This window comes from Mizuhopecten yessoensis, unplaced genomic scaffold (assembly GCF_002113885.1).
Source record: "Mizuhopecten yessoensis strain PY_sf001 unplaced genomic scaffold, ASM211388v2 scaffold5519, whole genome shotgun sequence".
Lineage (NCBI taxonomy): Eukaryota > Metazoa > Mollusca > Bivalvia > Pectinida > Pectinidae > Mizuhopecten > Mizuhopecten yessoensis.
Genome location: NW_018406089.1, coordinates 1,107,574 through 1,126,610, shown reverse-complemented (window position 1 = coordinate 1,126,610; position 19,037 = coordinate 1,107,574). Strand labels below are relative to the sequence as shown.

At 34.5% G+C, this 19,037-nt stretch overlaps 1 protein-coding gene across 10 annotated transcripts in view; it reads left to right on the top strand.

The window, feature by feature from the left end:
- LOC110450821 (anoctamin-10-like) overlaps positions 1-18,362 on the top strand; it is a 41,372-nt gene extending 23,010 nt beyond the window's left edge. For 6 of the 10 annotated variants that reach the window (XM_021498573.1, XM_021498568.1, XM_021498569.1 and 3 more), the window contains 12 exons: positions 2,437-2,572; positions 2,844-2,981; positions 3,777-3,899; positions 4,347-4,780; positions 5,659-5,800; positions 6,919-6,974; positions 7,227-7,301; positions 9,839-10,048; positions 10,262-10,453; positions 10,802-10,936; positions 11,877-11,993; positions 18,093-18,362. In XM_021498573.1, coding sequence (XP_021354248.1) covers positions 2,437-2,572; positions 2,844-2,981; positions 3,777-3,899; positions 4,347-4,780; positions 5,659-5,800; positions 6,919-6,974; positions 7,227-7,301; positions 9,839-10,048; positions 10,262-10,453; positions 10,802-10,936; positions 11,877-11,993; positions 18,093-18,170 — 1,836 coding nt within the window. In that variant the 3' untranslated portion in view covers positions 18,171-18,362. Of the gene's footprint in view, positions 1-2,436; positions 2,573-2,843; positions 2,982-3,776; positions 3,900-4,346; positions 4,781-5,658; positions 5,801-6,918; positions 6,975-7,226; positions 7,302-9,838; positions 10,049-10,261; positions 10,454-10,801; positions 10,937-11,876; positions 11,994-12,868; positions 12,945-15,390; positions 15,443-18,092 lie in introns of all 10 variants that reach the window. The other 4 variants (XM_021498572.1, XM_021498570.1, XR_002463008.1 and 1 more) reach the window with 3 other exon arrangements.
- Positions 18,363-19,037: the final 675 nt, after the last annotated feature.

Genomic DNA, 19,037 nt, shown 5'->3' with positions numbered 1-19,037 from the left:
TGTGCTAAAATTTCTTCATTTTCCTTGTTAAGAATCAGAGGTGCTAGTTTCAAATCCTTTTTAGTCTGAAATCTGTATGCTAGATATTGAGTAAGGTGGTTTTATTGTTTTTTGTCACTTTGAATAATATTTCTGTTCATGTTAAAAACAAAATCAACTCTCTGTATAAATATATCAGGTGACCGTTAAGGCCCATTGGCCTCTTGTTGGACTAACCGTTCTCCTGTATATGAAGCATTCCAAATTGTTATGAAATAGAATTTCTATATGTTAAGACGATATACTTATTTGTAAGGCATATTAAGATAAAATTATTTAAAAAGTAAAGCATGTCAGAACAGAATTATTGAAAAATATTATACATGCACAAAATATTTCACTTTCAAAAATACAAATTATCAGATACATCCTCACTTATTATGTCTTTGTGATCAGCAAATATTGTAATTTGATATGAAATATTACTTTAATTGTAACATGGTACTCTGGCATGACATGTATTATAATGATTTACCATTAGGTGACTGTCTAGCAGATCAGACTAAACACTCAGGTCTACCTTAATAACTATCTGAGGTGGCAGAGCTATGTTTGTGAATGTTGTTTATCAATTCTGTGTGGCTGTATCAAAATCAGACTCCTTAAGGTGGCAGTGCCCAGTTTAAGTAATACTGTGGTAAAAATGTTTCACAGGTGGCAGCACTGTATTTTAATGATCTACTGTACTGTGTTTCACCACCAGGTGGCAGCGCTCCAAATCCACTATACGCTTCACTGTTTGTCCCCTAGGTAGCATCACTTTATTTTAACATTCTGTTTTACTAAGTTTGTCCCAAGGTGGTGTAAAGGCACACAATATAAAGAATGTTAATCATGATAGACTTGCAGTAAAAAATATTATCATGGAAATGTGTTTAATGCATGTTAACATTGCAATACAATAGAGGTAAACATGTCTTGGAGATCATACATTGACAATCTTAAATTGGCGTGTAGTCATTATGATAATGCTGAAAGAACAATGATGGAACAAAGGGTTCATTGGAAGCAGTCAGAGGTCCCCTCCCTCAATCCTTTTCCCTCAACAGTCAACTTGTTAATTTTCCTTAAAGAATATTTAATTCATTTTCACTTCTCATTTAAAGTAACCCTTTCCCCAAATCCAGTACATTTAGTTTAAACTTTATTTTATTGTGGGTATACTATTCCAGTAATACACAAAATCCAGTACCCCCCCAGTAATCATCTAGGAGATGCTTAGTGTAACAATAACAACACCTAACGATATGAATTATAGTGATATCACTTTAAAAAACCCCAAAACAATGCAGATCTGAACATTATAACTTAGTAATAGTATGATATAACTGCTTCAAGAAATATCTACTAGTCAACACTTTGCCTGCTTTTATTATTTCGCAGACTTAGATTTTCATTGTTATCTTTCATCCTGATATTTGCAATTCAAAATGAAGAGTTTGGGGGAATTAGAAGCAGAACAATGGAGGACACACACATGGAATGAAGCAATTTCTATTTAAACCCATCTAGTATGCTGGAGGCTTTGTATTTATTGTCTTTGTTTAAGCAAGCTAGTTATCAAATTTACTAAATCGAACAAGAGAGTAACAACCTTTTATGATTACTAATAATATCTTATCAACCGTAGTTGTAAAAACACCCTATAGAGTATACATATTTACAGTATTCCTTAAAAATTGGTGCAGCCCTTTGTAAGATCTCAAACAAACTCCTTCCCAGCTACCGAAGCCTGATGTAACCATGGTAACTAACATGTCGCTATCCTATTCCCTGGCCTAGCAAACTAATCGGCAAGTACACATGATAGAACTTTAGTATTTAAAAGTAAGTGCTTTTTTATGTTTGTAAAATCATACTGTAGATGGTCAATGCAACAGCAAGTTAATTTTATCTACAAGAAATAATTACCAGACTTAATGGTATAAGGCACTGCAGAACTAAATGTGTGTATGGTAAAGCACTTAAAAACTTGGGCCAGAAAATGACGAGACAGTTTTGATATTTCTTTGATCAGTTATCGTTTTAGATCAGTTGGCCCATGTTGTGGTGACCATCCTTCCTTATTATTTTTATTATTTCATAAAACACCCTAGGACAATGGAATCACACAGATGTAATTGAGGTTGACACTTCAACTTCTCTTGATTGCATAATGAAAGAAGCAGGTGACAATACAGGTCTCATAGGACTGTTATTGAACATAGGGTAAAGGGTCATGATGAGTCAATTTTGATGGAAACCTCATTAAATTCCAAAAAGTAAGAGGTTTTAGGTAACTTGATTGATTTTGGGATGAATATGCCTCCCAAACCTGGTTCTTCCCATCATAGTCACACAAGTTCTATTTCAAGTAATGGTAATATTTTTCATTAATACTGGTTTCAACTTTCACAGGAAACAGTTCTGTATGTAGGGGGCAGCACAGAGCGGTTGCTATGGGCAGCAGACATGATGGATATTAAGAAGGAATACCGTGATGGTTACCATCATGAGTTTTCTGTCGATGATGTCACCAATTTCAGAGGATCAAGTAAGTGACATCAGTAGAAATTAGGATCTATGTTATTTGTATCTTTTGGTTGGTATTTATGATATGCTTGCCTTGCTTGGCACGTATTTGCCCCTTGTTTTAGACGTTGACTGAAGCGATTTCTCTGTCAACCTCTAAAGTAAAGTTTGTCAACAAAGTTTCACAGTTCGAACTGTAATTAAAATTCACAATGAAATGAAATGAATGTTTAAAATCAGCTGTTTGTAGATAATGCATGGGAAGTAACTCTGGCTCAAATTATTCCTTACAGAGGACCTAGACAGCTTCTTAACAATGGCTGAGAAGCAGAAAATTATACTCCATGAACTAGAGGCGGTCAGGGCCACAGAAGATGACACTGCTATAGCAGGCTATGAGAGGTTCAGACTGTTGTCTGGAAACAGCATCAGTAAGTATCACTAGTCCAATGTATTCATATCCTGAAAAATATGTGAATTTTAGTAAATATAGCACCAGCTGAGTATACAATGAAAAGGGGACTTGTTGTTACTGTAGAAAATATTTGTATGTACTGCTTCTTCTAAACTACCTGACTAAGTTTAATGAGACTCCGTACACATGATCAGTCCGTTCATCATGCACTTGTGCACTTCTATTTGTTTGACTGAGTTATTGTCCATCTTCATTTTGAGTATTTGTCTGAATAACATTGTACTTCTATTTGTTTGACAGAGTTATTGCCCTTCTTTAATTTGAGTATTTGTCTGAATAACACTGTACTCCTATTTTTTTGACAGCGTTATTGCCCTTCTTTAATTTGAGTATTTGTCTGAATAACACTGTACTCCTATTTGTTTGACAGAGTTATTGCCCTTCTTTAATTTGAGTATTTGTGTGAACAACTCCTAAACTAATGGATTAATTTTGAGGAATTGTAAAACTCATTATCAAATCAACAAAATTCTTTGTATTGCATTTAGAAACTATAAATAAAATCAATGAATTAGATGAACCTAAATCTCTTTTATGGTACTGTTTTGCTCATATGTATTTTTGTAGATTTTTGTGGAACTTGCTACACATAGTCATTGTTTTTTATCAATGCATTACACATTTGTGCAGTTAACTGACTTCATTTCAACCATCGTTTGGTTTGCGGTTGGGTTAGTTAGTCTGTCTGACAATTTGGCAGATGATCTGCTGTGGCTTTGTTAATTGAGGACTTCTGATAAAATAATTGCAGTAAAGAAATATGTGAGTAATGGAATCATTGCCAAGATGTACCCACTTCACGATGAAGAGGAGATCAAACGTCTCGGAGCAGAGTGGTACCAGCTGAAGAAGTTCGCGAACGAACAGCCGATTTGTAAGTAAACTAGCAAAAAAAGTCATTCGATAGACTTATTGCTCTTGATAAGATATGTATGAGAGCTTGTCAGTTTGTCATCTGTTGCTCTGTGTATATGAATGCAGTAAAGGTAATTAATCCAAAATGGTTATAGCTTGGTCTATATCAAATTAATGTTAAATGAATATAAAACAATGAAACTTGTCTAATCTGACACCTTTAGGACACAATGATTAAGTCAGATTAGATGGAATGTTTGAATGCACAGGTTTTGTCATTACAAATAAGACAACATCATTATGTTTGATAAGACAGGATATTAAAATATGAAAGGGTCAGATTAGACAGGTTGTACTGTATTGTGTTTAAAACAGATAAATTCAGTGCAAAAAAAATATTTACTAAGAATTGATCACTACTTTCAACTATTTAACATGAATGAGCCCAGATTTGATTTTCTTGCAGACCAAATCCGTGATTATTTTGGTGAGAAAATCGGCATGTACTTTGCTTTCCTGGGCTTCTATACAGTAGCCCTCATCCCGCCTGCCTTCATAGGGATTCTTTATCTGGTCACGTCATGGAAAAGCATGTACCGGGAGGCCATCTTTGCTGTCTTCAATCTCATCTGGGCTACAATTTTCCTGGAGGCATGGAAACGTTACTGCTCTGAGTTGTCGTTCAAGTGGGGACAGGCTCAGGACGTGGAACTTAACCGATCACAAGAGCCACGAGCAATGTATCATGGCACCATGGATAAAAACCCTGTGACAGGCAAGCCAGAGCCACGCTATCCAAAGTACAAACGGTCGCTGAGGTTCTACGGAGTTACAGTTCCTGTTGTTGGATTCTGTCTCATGGTGGCGTTCTATCTCATGTTGGGATATTTTTATTTACAGGTAAGTTTTGTTTTTTTATTATTTTTTTGACTTGTACTAAATAAAAGAATTATTTGTTCAAGAAATAATTTAAAACTTTTTGACGATATTTATTTTTTTGTCACCTGCAAAGCAAAGGTGATCTAAAGGGATCAAGTTGTTGGTATCATTGTAGACTGGCTACCAGCCCCTAAGTTTTTATGAAGAATTTCTCAATTGTAGTTTACTACTAGCTTATTGCCCTATAGTTCAGAACTTAGAATCTGGAATCAGACATCCAAGTGATGAAAATTATTAAGGAAATGCTTTCTAAATAGTTCAATATTCTAGAGACGGGGCCTGTCTAGCATCAACAGTTTTCATGTGGTAACTCGGGAAAGAATGCTTTGATTTTCACACATGCTTATAGTATCAATTATCTGCTCAAGTTCGAACCCAAACGGAAAAATCAACATGGTTGCTGAGTGGGGGCAGGCGACACATATAATTCTATGGAATTTCTTGTCTTTTTCAGGTTAAAAGTAAATTGTATGTATGTGATAAATAAACATTAATTAACATCCAGATTATAGCTAGCATACATCCTCCTCTCTTTGAATAAATAAATGTAAAAATGGTTTGGCGATAAAAAAATATAAACCTGAAAGGTCAGATAGAATTTCATTGATTATTTCATTTTTGTTAGGGGGGAGCGGGGAAAAAACCCAATCAATAATTCAAATAAACAAACCAGATACACATATGGATCCTGGTACTTAAAGCTAAAGATAATACAAAGACTGACAGGTTGTGTACAGGATAGCAGTCTTCTACTCCATATCACATCTACTTAGAAGTTGTTTAGCAGCAGAGGTTGATCTGTGTATTTACGTTTATTGTCTATCCTTATGTTTGTTCAGGCATGGGCTGATGAGGTGTACGCCAAGGACAAGACGTGGCTGAACATGACTTTAATCTACATGCCCACCGCTATTTACGCAGTCATCATTGGCATTGTCAACAATTTCTACAGGAAGATCGCCAAAATACTCAATGATTTCGGTATGTGTGTATGTCATTGAATGTTGAACTCCTATTTTTCTCAAAAAATATGTCTTGAACTTTGATTATAAAAGTAAAAAAAGAATTCATCATTACTGATGGTAACTGATTGAAGTTACTATTTACTTGGCATTATCTCCCTTTGTACTGGCAGTTACTGTAATTTGGGGGTTTTAGGAGAAAATATGCTCAGCATTTTCAGTTCGACATTTTCCCTTGGTCATACATAGAAAAAGTTCAGATCTCCATTCTATAATCATACAAATGCTAGCTTGGCATGAGGAAAGTACACAATTACACTACCAGGATTAGCTAGCCCCACCCCTCGGGACATAGTCCCCAGGGGTCGTAACACAGGCCCTGTATGTTTAGTCTTAATGTACCTCTAACCATATACACAAATATATAGATCTCATTCCAATTTAGTATGAAACATAATTGCTCATTGAGAACTTGCAATAAGTTGTTACATAAAGGAAGAGTGTAGTTTTATTACTTGGCTTTGGGGAGATTAAGGTCCAAAATGGTTAAAATTTTGGTTTTTAAGTTTTTAAAAGCCTGCTACATGACTATTTACCTGACCAGTTTATCATATTCAACCAAAGAAGTTATGAAATATCCTTGGCACAACGAAATCAAATGATATATAAAAGAAGGATGTACCACTGGATGCTTTGAGGCAGAGCCCAAAATGGGAAAATACATTCAATAACACTTTTAATGCTTAAATATCCATGTAATCGGTACAGGTCTATCGAACCCCTTGTTTACTGTACATCTTTGATCGGAGAGATACATTGATTTTGTCACTGAGCTCGTTTGCAGAGCTTGGGAATTGGTAACGCACCTGTTTCTACCTGACCAAGTACCATTTTATATGTGATACCATAAAAACTACAACAATCCTTGGTTTACTCCCTTTATTAAGCTGTGTGGGGTATACATGGTAAATACATAAAACTTGGCTAGTGGGTTGATCATTATGGATATTTGTATTTCTGTAGCAATATGATAACAATAAACTTTGTTAGTAAAGTATTTGTGTTCTAGATTTAATGTTTATGGTCATCAATTTGCTGTATGCTAGAGCTAAATGAACAAATGCTTTGTCTCCCCAGAAAACCATCGACTCCAGTCTTCCTACGATAATCATCTGATCGTCAAACTCATTCTGGTATGCTAAGCTTGATCAGTTATCCATTATGTTGTTAGGAAAATAAGAAATTAATTAAATAAAAAAAATAAAAATAAGAAAAAACTGGTTGAATTAAAAAGATCAAATAATTTTGGAGCGATAATAAAGTCAAGAACTTTTTTATCAAATGGATTTGTTTGTTTTTGTCAATAACTATATAACTATTTATGTAATGAAATCAGGGAACATTTCTTGAATGATGTGATTTATTTTTTATTTGTTTTTTTACAGTTTGATTTTGTCAACTGTTTCATCTCACTGTTTTATGTGGCATTCTACCTTCAAGACATGACACTCCTCCGCAGTGTAAGTTATCATTTGTTGAACTGTAATAAAACCAAGACATGACACTCCTCCGCAGTGTAAGTTATCATTTGTTGAACTGTAATAAAACCAAGACATGACACTCCTCCACAGTGTAAGTTATCATTTGTTGAACTGTCATAACACCAAGACATGACACTCCTCCGCAGTGTTAGTTATCATTTGTTGAACTGTAATAAAACCAAGACATGACACTCCTCCGCAGTGTAAGTTATCATTTGTTGAACTGTAATAAAACCAAGACATGACACTCCTCCGCAGTGTAAGTTATCTTTTGTTGAACTGTAATAAAACCAAGACATGACACTCCTCCGCAGTGTAAGTTATCTTTTGTTGAACTGTAATAAAACCAAGACATGACACTCCTCCGCAGTGTAAGTTATCTTTTGTTGAACTGTAATAAAACCAAGACATGACACTCCTCCGCAGTGTAAGTTATCTTTTGTTGAACTGTAATAAAACCAAGACATGACACTCCTCCGCAGTGTAAGTTATCTTTTGTTGAACTGTAATAAAACCAAGACATGACACTCCTCCGCAGTGTAAGTTATCTTTTGTTGAACTGTAATAAAACCAAGACATGACACTCCTCCGCAGTGTAAGTTATCTTTTGTTGAACTGTAATAAAACCAAGACATGACACTCCTCCGCAGTGTAAGTTATCTTTTGTTGAACTGTAATAAAACCAAGACATGACACTCCTCCGCAGTGTAAGTTATCTTTTGTTGAACTGTAATAAAACCAAGACATGACACTCCTCCGCAGTGTAAGTTATCTTTTGTTGAACTGTAATAAAACCAAGACATGACACTCCTCCGCAGTGTAAGTTATCTTTTGTTGAACTGTAATAAAACCAAGACATGACACTCCTCCGCAGTGTAAGTTATCTTTTGTTGAACTGTAATAAAACCAAGACATGACACTCCTCCGCAGTGTAAGTTATCTTTTGTTGAACTGTAATAAAACCAAGACATGACACTCCTCCGCAGTGTAAGTTATCTTTTGTTGAACTGTAATAAAACCAAGACATGACACTCCTCCGCAGTGTAAGTTATCTTTTGTTGAACTGTAATAAAACCAAGACATGACACTCCTCCGCAGTGTAAGTTATCTTTTGTTGAACTGTAATAAAACCAAGACATGACACTCCTCCGCAGTGTAAGTTATCTTTTGTTGAACTGTAATAAAACCAAGACATGACACTCCTCCGCAGTGTAAGTTATCTTTTGTTGAACTGTAATAAAACCAAGACATGACACTCCTCCGCAGTGTAAGTTATCTTTTGTTGAACTGTAATAAAACCAAGACATGACACTCCTCCGCAGTGTAAGTTATCTTTTGTTGAACTGTAATAAAACCAAGACATGACACTCCTCCGCAGTGTAAGTTATCTTTTGTTGAACTGTAATAAAACCAAGACATGACACTCCTCCGCAGTGTAAGTTATCTTTTGTTGAACTGTAATAAAACCAAGACATGACACTCCTCCGCAGTGTAAGTTATCTTTTGTTGAACTGTAATAAAACCAAGACATGACACTCCTCCGCAGTGTAAGTTATCTTTTGTTGAACTGTAATAAAACCAAGACATGACACTCCTCCGCAGTGTAAGTTATCTTTTGTTGAACTGTAATAAAACCAAGACATGACACTCCTCCGCAGTGTAAGTTATCTTTTGTTGAACTGTAATAAAACCAAGACATGACACTCCTCCGCAGTGTAAGTTATCTTTTGTTGAACTGTAATAAAACCAAGACATGACACTCCTCTGCAGTGTTAGTTAACTTTTGTTGAACTGTAATAAAACCAAGACATGACACTCCTCCACAGTGTTAGTTATCTTTTGTTGAACTGTAATAAAACCAAGACATGACACTCCTCCACAGTGTAAGTTATCTTTTGTTGAACTGTAATAAAACCAAGACATGACACTCCTCCACAGTGTTAGTTATCTTTTGTTGAACTGTAATAAAACCAAGACATGACACTCCTCCACAGTGTAAGTTATCATTTGTTGAACTGTAATAAAACGAAGACTAGGCATGCCTTCACAGTTTAATTGAATTTTATATTTGTTGTATAAAAACAAAACATGACATGCCTTCACAATAAGACTAAATTTTGTAATTGTTGTGCTATGATAAATACTGTGTATTGGAAAATTTAACTTTTGCCTTTTTTCTCTCCACAATGGGGGCAAATTTATCATGACAACAAACATTACTACAAAATATCCCATATATACTTATTACACATGTTAATAATAATGATTTGAGGTTCTTTTATACCGCTTTATCACAACCTAGTTCGTAGGTCGTCTCAAAGCGGTTCACAAATGAAGGGCAGAATTTACGCCGTCCAAAAATGTATTTGAGTGGGTGAAAGTTTCCCATACTAGAGAAGTAATACCATCTTTAACACTTAACAAGCCAATTAAAAAATAATTAATGAAGTAATAATAAAAATGAAACTAAGTTTTCTTGACAAGTTCAAATTTAAATATTTTGTGTTAAATTGTAGCACCTGGCAGCCCTCCTGGTGACCCAGCAGGTGATTGGCCAGGTGAGAGAAGCAATGGTCCCGTTCATCTTCGTCCGCCGTAGGAAACAGCAGGTGGATAAGGTGATGCAAAAGGAAGCAGCCATACAAAAGGTGGAATACTTCAACGGGGAGATGGACCAGACTATACAGAAACAGGTCAACCTGGAATCGACGATGGACGAGTACGAGGTAAGGTGAACAAGTTGTCGGACTCTCCAGACAAAGGGCGCTCATTTATTGCAGAATTTTTCAGTGCCACCAAACAATTTGAACCAGGATGCACAAAAACAACCTTAGACAACCATGTGATGTGTACAGTTGCTTTCAATTCTAACAGACTAAAGAAAAACTAGAATGATAAGGACCATTTAGGATTGTATTCTTTTGTTTTGACCTTTTAAGGGCACAATGGACGATTATCTGGAAATGTTCCTCCAGTTTGGCTACGTTTTCCTGTTCTCCTCCGCCTTTCCTCTGGCTGCTTTCTGGGCTCTGCTCAACAACGTCACCGAGATCAGATCTGATGCATTCAAGATGTGTCGAGTGTTCCAGAGGCCGTTTGCTGAATCAGCATCAAACATTGGAGCGTGGCAGGTTCGTAAAGAGTAGACCTTGTGTTTGTAAGAGGCAAAACAAGGAATTATAACTAGAAATGGAAAATAAAAAAATAAGTATATCAATGCAGAGAGCCAAATACAGTAAACATTTTGTGCATCATTCATCCGTCTGCTATTTTGATGACACATGTACAACTCAAACTGTATATGTCCTTTCTCTGTGTCAATGGACCTTTGCTACTTATCCTCATTTACTGGTATAGGATATTTTGAAAAATCCAGCTTGACATTTGACTTGCCAAGATATTTTCTACTATCCCTCAAGAACAGTTGGTTTTATTTCATGTTGGTGCATGATCTTTTACAACTATTTTTTTGATGACAGGTTGCCTTTGAGGTTATCAGTGTCATTGCTGTGATCACCAACTGTGCCTTGATAGGAATGGATCCGGAGGTGAAGAAACTGCTACCTTCAGACATCAGTGCTGTAAACATTGTCATCATCTTTGTTGCTGTCGAGGTAAGTAAAGTTCATGTAGATAACATAGATTCCACTAATTAGAAAAAAAATCTTTTATTTATATTTGACCACTTATGCTAAAATAAAAAACGTCTTCTGCAGCATGTGGATATGACCCCTCACAAACACAACATGTACAGTATTATCAGGTAATCTGGTTTTAGGTTATAATACCTACCTGTGACTTGTGTTTACAAGTTAACCATGGATATGATGCATATTTCATTTGTTACCTTTAAATTGAAAACCCCTCAGAGTTTGTAAAAATAATAATAATAATAATAATAATATACAACATTTGATATAGCGCCCTATCTAGCTAACATAAGCCACTCTAAAGCACTTTACAGTACATAGATATACAATTTTATACAGTCAATACAATTAGCATATATATAAATCAATACAATATAGAAGAATTCGCAGGAGCTGCCTTATCAGGCGCTAACTACTAGCCCTATGCCACCTGGCTAATATCTCCCTATGTGTGTATGCCTGCGTGTGTGCTGGAGATGTATTGTGTTCTGTTTGAAATGGGGCCGTGCTTCCAACGGTATCATTCATAGTGCCACCTCACTTGAATGCTACAGCACAGATACCGCAACACCCACCCCAGACCATTTTATACTCCACCTGGGTTGTTCGAGTTGTCTGGGCAGGAGAAAAAAACTTTCTCTAATATTCCATGCGTACGGCAACTTCGGGGAACCCCGGCCGCCTGCTTGGAAGGACGGAGTGTTAATCACTCGACCAATCCGCCCACAAAATTAATGCCAATATTTTGGTAGCAAAAACAAGCTGTAACTGTTTAGTATCTTCTCTTCATCTGTTGATTCAATTTAATATTTATCTTGTTTCAATTTTGCCAGTATTGGTTTTGTATTTTGTTTTGAATTAATCTATCATTCTTCATTGCTAATTTTGTACCTGATATTTGCAGCATGTGATCTTGGCTGTGAAGGGAGCGGTGGCCTATTGTATCCCCGATACACCCAAATGGGTAGAAATTGAACTGGAGAAAATGGCTTTCCAGTCCAAACAGGCTCTACATGCTGAGGTAGGTCACTGTCACACTTGTACTCGACTCACCGTTAAACACAGCTAACTCAGAGGAACCATAGAGTTGTTCAGGGCATCTAGTGTATGTTGGGTCAATTTATTGTGTTGATAAGATATTTTCACAATTTTACTTACAATAGGCTGTTGTGTTCAAAGTAACTTTGTGCCATTACATCTGCAACAATATAACTTTCTTTTGAAATTGATGCTAGAATATATGTCAAACAATTTCCTTTGTCATTTTAAAACTGATAATGCCCTGGAGCAGTGAATGTTTGTTTACCATATATTTGATATAAATCAAGAAAAAAAGATATTTTAACATTGAATGGAAAAGTTTTGCAGTAATCATATGGAAATCCTATTTTTATCACAGAAGTTTTCAGGTAAATTATCTCTAAACATTTCGAGACTAACAAAAGTTCACTCATACCAGTAAACTATTCAAAGTGGTCCATAGAGTCAGTTTGGGCCAAACAACACTAGGAAAAGGCATTCACTGAAAGAAATAATGAACAAAGTAAAAAGATGAACAAAAATCACAAAAATGCAGAAAGCATAAAAAACAATCAAATTAATTGTTTATGTACATACCAAGGTACTAGTAATTAAGTCCCCCAGTTGAATTAGGGGACGTGTTGATTTTACTGTTTTTCTTGTTATCTTTTTTTTTCTGTCAAATGGTTTATTTATATTCAATTTTCCGCTCATTCATCATACATGGCTACTGTGGCCTATAATTGACATATGTATGGGTAATGGCCAAGGTGGTGCCATTGGCCCCTCTCTTTTTCTGATTCTACTCCAACTTAATATGTTGAGTATTATGGCAATGCAAGATCTTTCAAAAACATCATTTTTGACTCTTTCCAGTTTGGGGCACGGCTGTGATGGTCATTGTTACAATTCAAACTTGTAATATCAATGGCACAGAAACTTTTTAAAGATGGTAAATCATGAAATCTCTCATACTTTTGTTTAAAACTGCTGCATAATTAATGCTTTAACTTCATAAACTGTATACCAAGAAACTTTTCCCGCGTCAAATATTTGCCCTTCACAGGAAAATTGATATTCACCCAATGTGAGTTTTGCCCTTTACATGTAGTTACTATATAGGATATACTGTGTACAAATATTTGCTGTCTTGATACATTCTCCCTCATCGTGGTTGGTGAAAAATGAGAAAATTGAATTGCAATGTAAATTTTCTAGCATACAGTAGTTCATTGCAATCATGACAATAAGGCCGATCTTCATTTCAGAAACAATAATGTAAGAGTGAAATGTAGGTATGGCCTGTGTATGTACAGTCACACATGTAAAAGGTACGGGGTAACTTAGGTCAATTAGAAAAAAACAATATTAATTTGGGTGGAACAGGACACAAAACCAGAGTAGATTGAATAAGATTTTCAGAGTAGATTGAATAAGATTTTCTGTACTCTTTTGTGGAGCAGGAAGTAGTAAACAAAACGAGTAGATAGTGTTCAATTTGTAAATTCCTTTTCAGGTTTTACCTTTTGTTTCTTTATTTATCCTATATTTTTTTTTTAGTTTTTTGTGTGTTTTCTTGCTTTGTTTAATTAGGTTTGTTTTTCATGTTACACATTTCTAATCAGACCTCTTTCTGTCATTCATAAACCTATAACAATTTAACATTATACAGTACATTCCACTTAATAATCATTCCATCGCTTTGTGTCACTTGTGAAGTATTGGATAAACATGCAAGGAGTTTGTTACAACCTTAATATGTCAATCTTAATCATGATGTCACATGAAAATATTTTGTTCTGGTATCATCTGTTTTGACAGTCATGATTTATATGATAATTGTTTTTTTGATTGGAAACAGGAATCGTGGTTTTCATGATAGATTATGAACTTCAAGTGAGAAAAAAGGCCCCCAACCTCATGTCGGCTGCTTATCATGTTGTTATATTCCAAATTGTACAAGGAGACTCAATAAACTACATGTTTTCCACTTTATTTAATGACATAAACATGGTTATAAACATCACTAGTTTTGATCCTTATCCAAAACATTTCTAGGGAATATTTACTTGTGTTTGGGTACAAGACCTGGAGTTCATACCCAGGGGGTCGTTTAATTTGTCAGACAATACATTTTACAAACAACCAATAGTTGCCATTTACCGCACCTCAGGCACTGTCATCAATGAACTTGTCACCACACCTTTATCACTGGTTCATCTCTGATGATAAGGAACTTCAGATAATCTTGTGTCAATGTTTAATTATTTGTAGTCAAATGTCGCGTTATACAATAGATCTTGATTTACATAAAGCCACATTTCTTTTTCTAAAATGGCAAACATATGGACTAAATTTCTGTTTGGTTGTATCTGATTTAACATCTTTACAACATCCTAAGGTCATGTGAAGAAAAGTACCTAGTAAGACAAATCCAAAAAGGAAAGAAGAGTTGGTAAGAGTGTTACAATGGGGGCAGCATATCTGTATTGGTTTCTTAAGTGTCCTCTATACAAAAGATAGAAAAAAACACCGATTATGCAGGGGGCTCCACATCAGTCGCCTCATACGACTTGCAGTGGGTTACAGCTGATCTCATCTTTCCCCTCCCCTGCATAGGAACAACCAATAGAAGTTTATTTTAAAAAAAATCCATCTAAAATAATCTTTTGTTTTCTAGGTCATTCCCCATGAAATGAACTTCAAATTCTTCTGTTCTGTCATGTTTGTTTTTACATTGCTTACACAAATATAAGATATATAAGTGTTCTGTGTTTCCAAATGATTGTATAATATTGGTGTTTATCACAGGAAAATATACCACAGGGTTTAATCAGTTAGACAGTCTTGCAGGTCAAAATCAATACGGAAATCACACACTAGGAAGACAGGATACATTGAATAAAAAACGTAGGTCATAGTAAATCTCCGCGAAGAAAAACCATTTCTTCAACAGATCTAACAACCATCTTTTTCTTCTTTCAAATTCAGGAATGGATACATTAACACTATAAGAGAACTATAATACAACTGAAAAATGTCAGAAAACCACTTCTTTTAATGTCATTTTTCATTTAGTATCGTATTTGGTCGATCAAGAAAACGTGAAGCAAGTGATATAAAAGCTGAATGTACTGTATTGTCACAAAGTCTGCGTCCTGTAACCATTTATCTAAATTAATTCCTTGAAAGTTCATAATTTTCTTTGGCATTAAAAAGAATGTACCCTATGACTTCAAACATCTAATCCCTTTTAATCACCATTTGACTTTTCACCTTAATATATATATATTTCCGTTTTTAATACCTAAGAATTCTTAAAATGAAACAGACTTTTCCTATACAGAATAAAAAAACATGTATGAAGAACATTATTGTTTCATTTTTTGATGTTTTAGAAGTCGAGATCATGACAGAATGCTTGTAGGTAGTATATGTGTATACAATCAGGTAAGGTTGACTCAGGACCCTCTATGTCAACTACTGCTAGCATCCACCTGTTTATGTATCCATGTGCCGTCAACAGCAAACACACTGTGTCTTAGGCTGGAAAGTTTGGTCTGTTAAAATGGTCATTTCACTTGAATTATTTATTCAAAAACATTTTGTTTTTGGTTTGCTGTGTTGGAGGCTGAATGAGGTTCTGTTTTAAAATAAATGACTCGGCTGTATGAAATTGTCAATGGACTGGAAAACAATTCAAATTTGTGAGAATCACATGCAAGTTTTAATAAATCATCACTGTAGAAATATTAAGGTAAAATAATCAGTCAATATAGATTATCATAATGTCCAATTAAGATTCGTCAGCGAAAGGGGGAACATTGCTTGTACAACACTTTATAATATTCACAAATGTTGGTTACATTCAACACGCAATTATATTGTTATGGCAATTACTAAATGATATGTGCGGTCTATTGGTTTCTGCCATCTAACAACGGTCAAGTGAAAAAGATCTAGGTGAAAGCTTTTTTCTTCAGTAAACTCTCAGTATAAGTTCATTAAGAAAACAGGCAATTAATGCTTTATTGATTTATACAGAAAAATCTTGTAGATTGAAGTTTTACATCACGATTGTGTTTTTCACGTGTTTCTCAAGAGAACCCTATTTTTTAAATCTAAAAAATGACCTTTTTCAGACCAAACTTTTTCTGCCTGTCTCTAAAGCAATCACCATCTCCTCCTCATCTAATGTTGACTTAGACTGCCGTCTACCCTTACATCACCTTTCCTGTGGAGATCTCAACTGTGATGTCCTTCACATTTATTTCCCTGTGTACTTTTTTGGTTGAGTCACATTTTTTTGTTTTACTTATGTTGTATGTCACTTTATCTTCCTGTATTTTCCTTATTTCATATTTTAAAATGTTGATGAGATGTAAAATGTCATTGTTTTGTAGAGTCGGGTTTATTAAAGTATTGAATGACATGGTAACTTATAAAACTGACAAGCTTTCAATATATTTCCGTTATTCTGGTTGTTACATAATAATATCATGACCACTTCCAACACAGAAAGACAATCAAAGATTAAAGTACATTTAAGCTTGGGCTGTTATCACAAGTTCTTTTAAAGTGTTATACAACAACAAAAGGAAGCTAGATAACCTGTGTCTTGAGTTTTGTTTTTCTCGATGCTCTTTATAAATTCAATTGAAGAAAAATATTTTAAATTGTCATATTCTTGAAGGAACCATGTCGGTCAAGGGAGACTCGATGTTTAAAGAAATTAGGTATTGAGGGATCACAGATACTTCATTCGGGGTGTAGCAATGTCCTTTCCCAAACTTAGAGACCAATTAGAGTAGATTTGGTATGTTTAGTATGATCGGCAGTTGCATTTGATTTGGTTTAACGGGGTAAGCGTGATTTAAGAATGTACCTCCATCGTTTAATGTAAGCGCGTATGTTTGCTGGAGGTGGTATGTTGTGTATTTGCCCATAAAGGAGTGGATTTGATGCAATATTTCTTAAACAAACTATGCTGAAGGCACCCAGCTCATCATTCCATCCGGGCATACTGACAACGAACATGTTTTGTTTAGGAAATTGAGATCAGTTCACACGAAAATATTAAGGATATTTGCTACTTGTTTTTTTTGTTTTGTTTTGTTTTGTTTTTTGGCAAATCGACAAGTCATTTTATGGCAAAACAACACTTCAAATATATATTATCAAAACGGAATGCATCAAACCTTAACTAAAAGGTTGCTGGACAATTGTATTTTTAATTGCTAGTCAAAACAATGCACATAGATTCTCACCATTGCATGTAGATTTAGTATGTTAAATTATTGAAGTTTACACATTGTTGGATGGACTGTCGAAGGCTAGATTAATGTTATTTCTTTGGGTTGGGTTTTATATGACATGTTTTGTGTTTGTTTGAATAATTTGATTTAGAAACAAGTATGCATACGATCCAATCTCCATTCATCAATATACTTGTGAAAATGAAATCAAAATAATGGAAATTGGTCATGGTACCAACAAGCTACTGTGAGATATATATTGTACTTTAACGAAATTCATTATGGCAAATTTAAGGTGTCATGCAGATGAAGTGTCATAATGATAGAGTGTAAGACTGCTGAAGTGTCATGTTGATTAAATGTCGTAATGTAAAGCTTAAAAGGTGTCATACTGATAAATAGGCTTCAGTACTCTTTCTGTTTGGTACATGTATCTATAATATGCATTCATCTCAATTTTTTCCATGTACAAGAATCGTGCGACTAACCTTGTACTCGTTCGGAATTCTATTCTAGTCTTACTCCACTTGCATGTGAAATAGGCATTTAAATATGGAGTTGAATGTTGATGGTGGAGAAATAATGGATGTAAAGAAGTATTCTGACCTTTGACACCATTCCATCCGGTCACATCATTACTTACAAGGAACGTGTTTTGGATGTTTAGGATTGACATCAATATTACTCAGATTTACCCATTCGTTGTGTCAAACTTAACTAATAATTAGCAATGAACATCAAAATTGCTGTATAAATATAAAACTATCTCATTCCTTCTCTAAAATTAGCCTTAAATATCAAAGATACCGTATTCAAATGTTTCTTGCATTTTTTTTCCTTTACAGAGAATGGCTGCTGCATCAAGTCAACAGAAGAAGCTAGGAGATTTGCTCAAGCTGGAAACCAGAGAAACGTCCATTTAAGTTTTAAACTGTCTTCCTCGCTCTCCTTATTCTTTCAATTATTGTTTCGTATTGTTATATAGTTTCTCCTTGTTCTTCATGAATAGTTCCGTACGTTTATGATAGGTTGAAAAAGCTTTATAGAACAGTTATACTTTATATTACCTTGTTGTTTAATAATAAATATTTAAGAAATGTAGTATATAATAATATATATATAACACAGATTTAACATTTTGATAGAAAGCAGAACTATTTTATTAAAAACATATCTTACTGATTGTTATTATTTGTTTCCAAATTGAATATTGCATATATTCCTTACCTTGTTTTCTTCTGTCTGTTAATTATCTGTATTGAAGTTTAATATATTGTGTTGTGAAAATATCTTTTAATGTAATTGAGTGATACAGTGAACAACTTCGGACTTTTATAAGGTACAGATTTACAGTTGTAATTTAAAATCGTTGTCAAGCTTTGGTTTAATGACATAATTGACGGTATTATAAATATAACATTTTATTTAATCAACAATATTTAGAAATGTTTTCATAATTGCGGAAGAACAAACTTTCAATGATCTGATCTGTAGGCTGCCTAGGTTTTGATTTTTTACCTTAATTGTTACCATATTGTTTATACATTTCTGTTTATTTCAATTATAATATAAAATAGATACATATACTACTGCCATAATTACTTTGTTAAGTACACAATTATTTCCTATGAAGCCAACGTAATGTTTCAGAAACATGAATCAGTTACTGAATTTCTATTTTCATATATGGTTCTATCATAATAACAGTTTAAATCACTTACAAATATAGTGGTTTCTGTCAGAGGGATTTCTTCTCATCACAAGGTTTCACTTTCACCATGACAAAATGT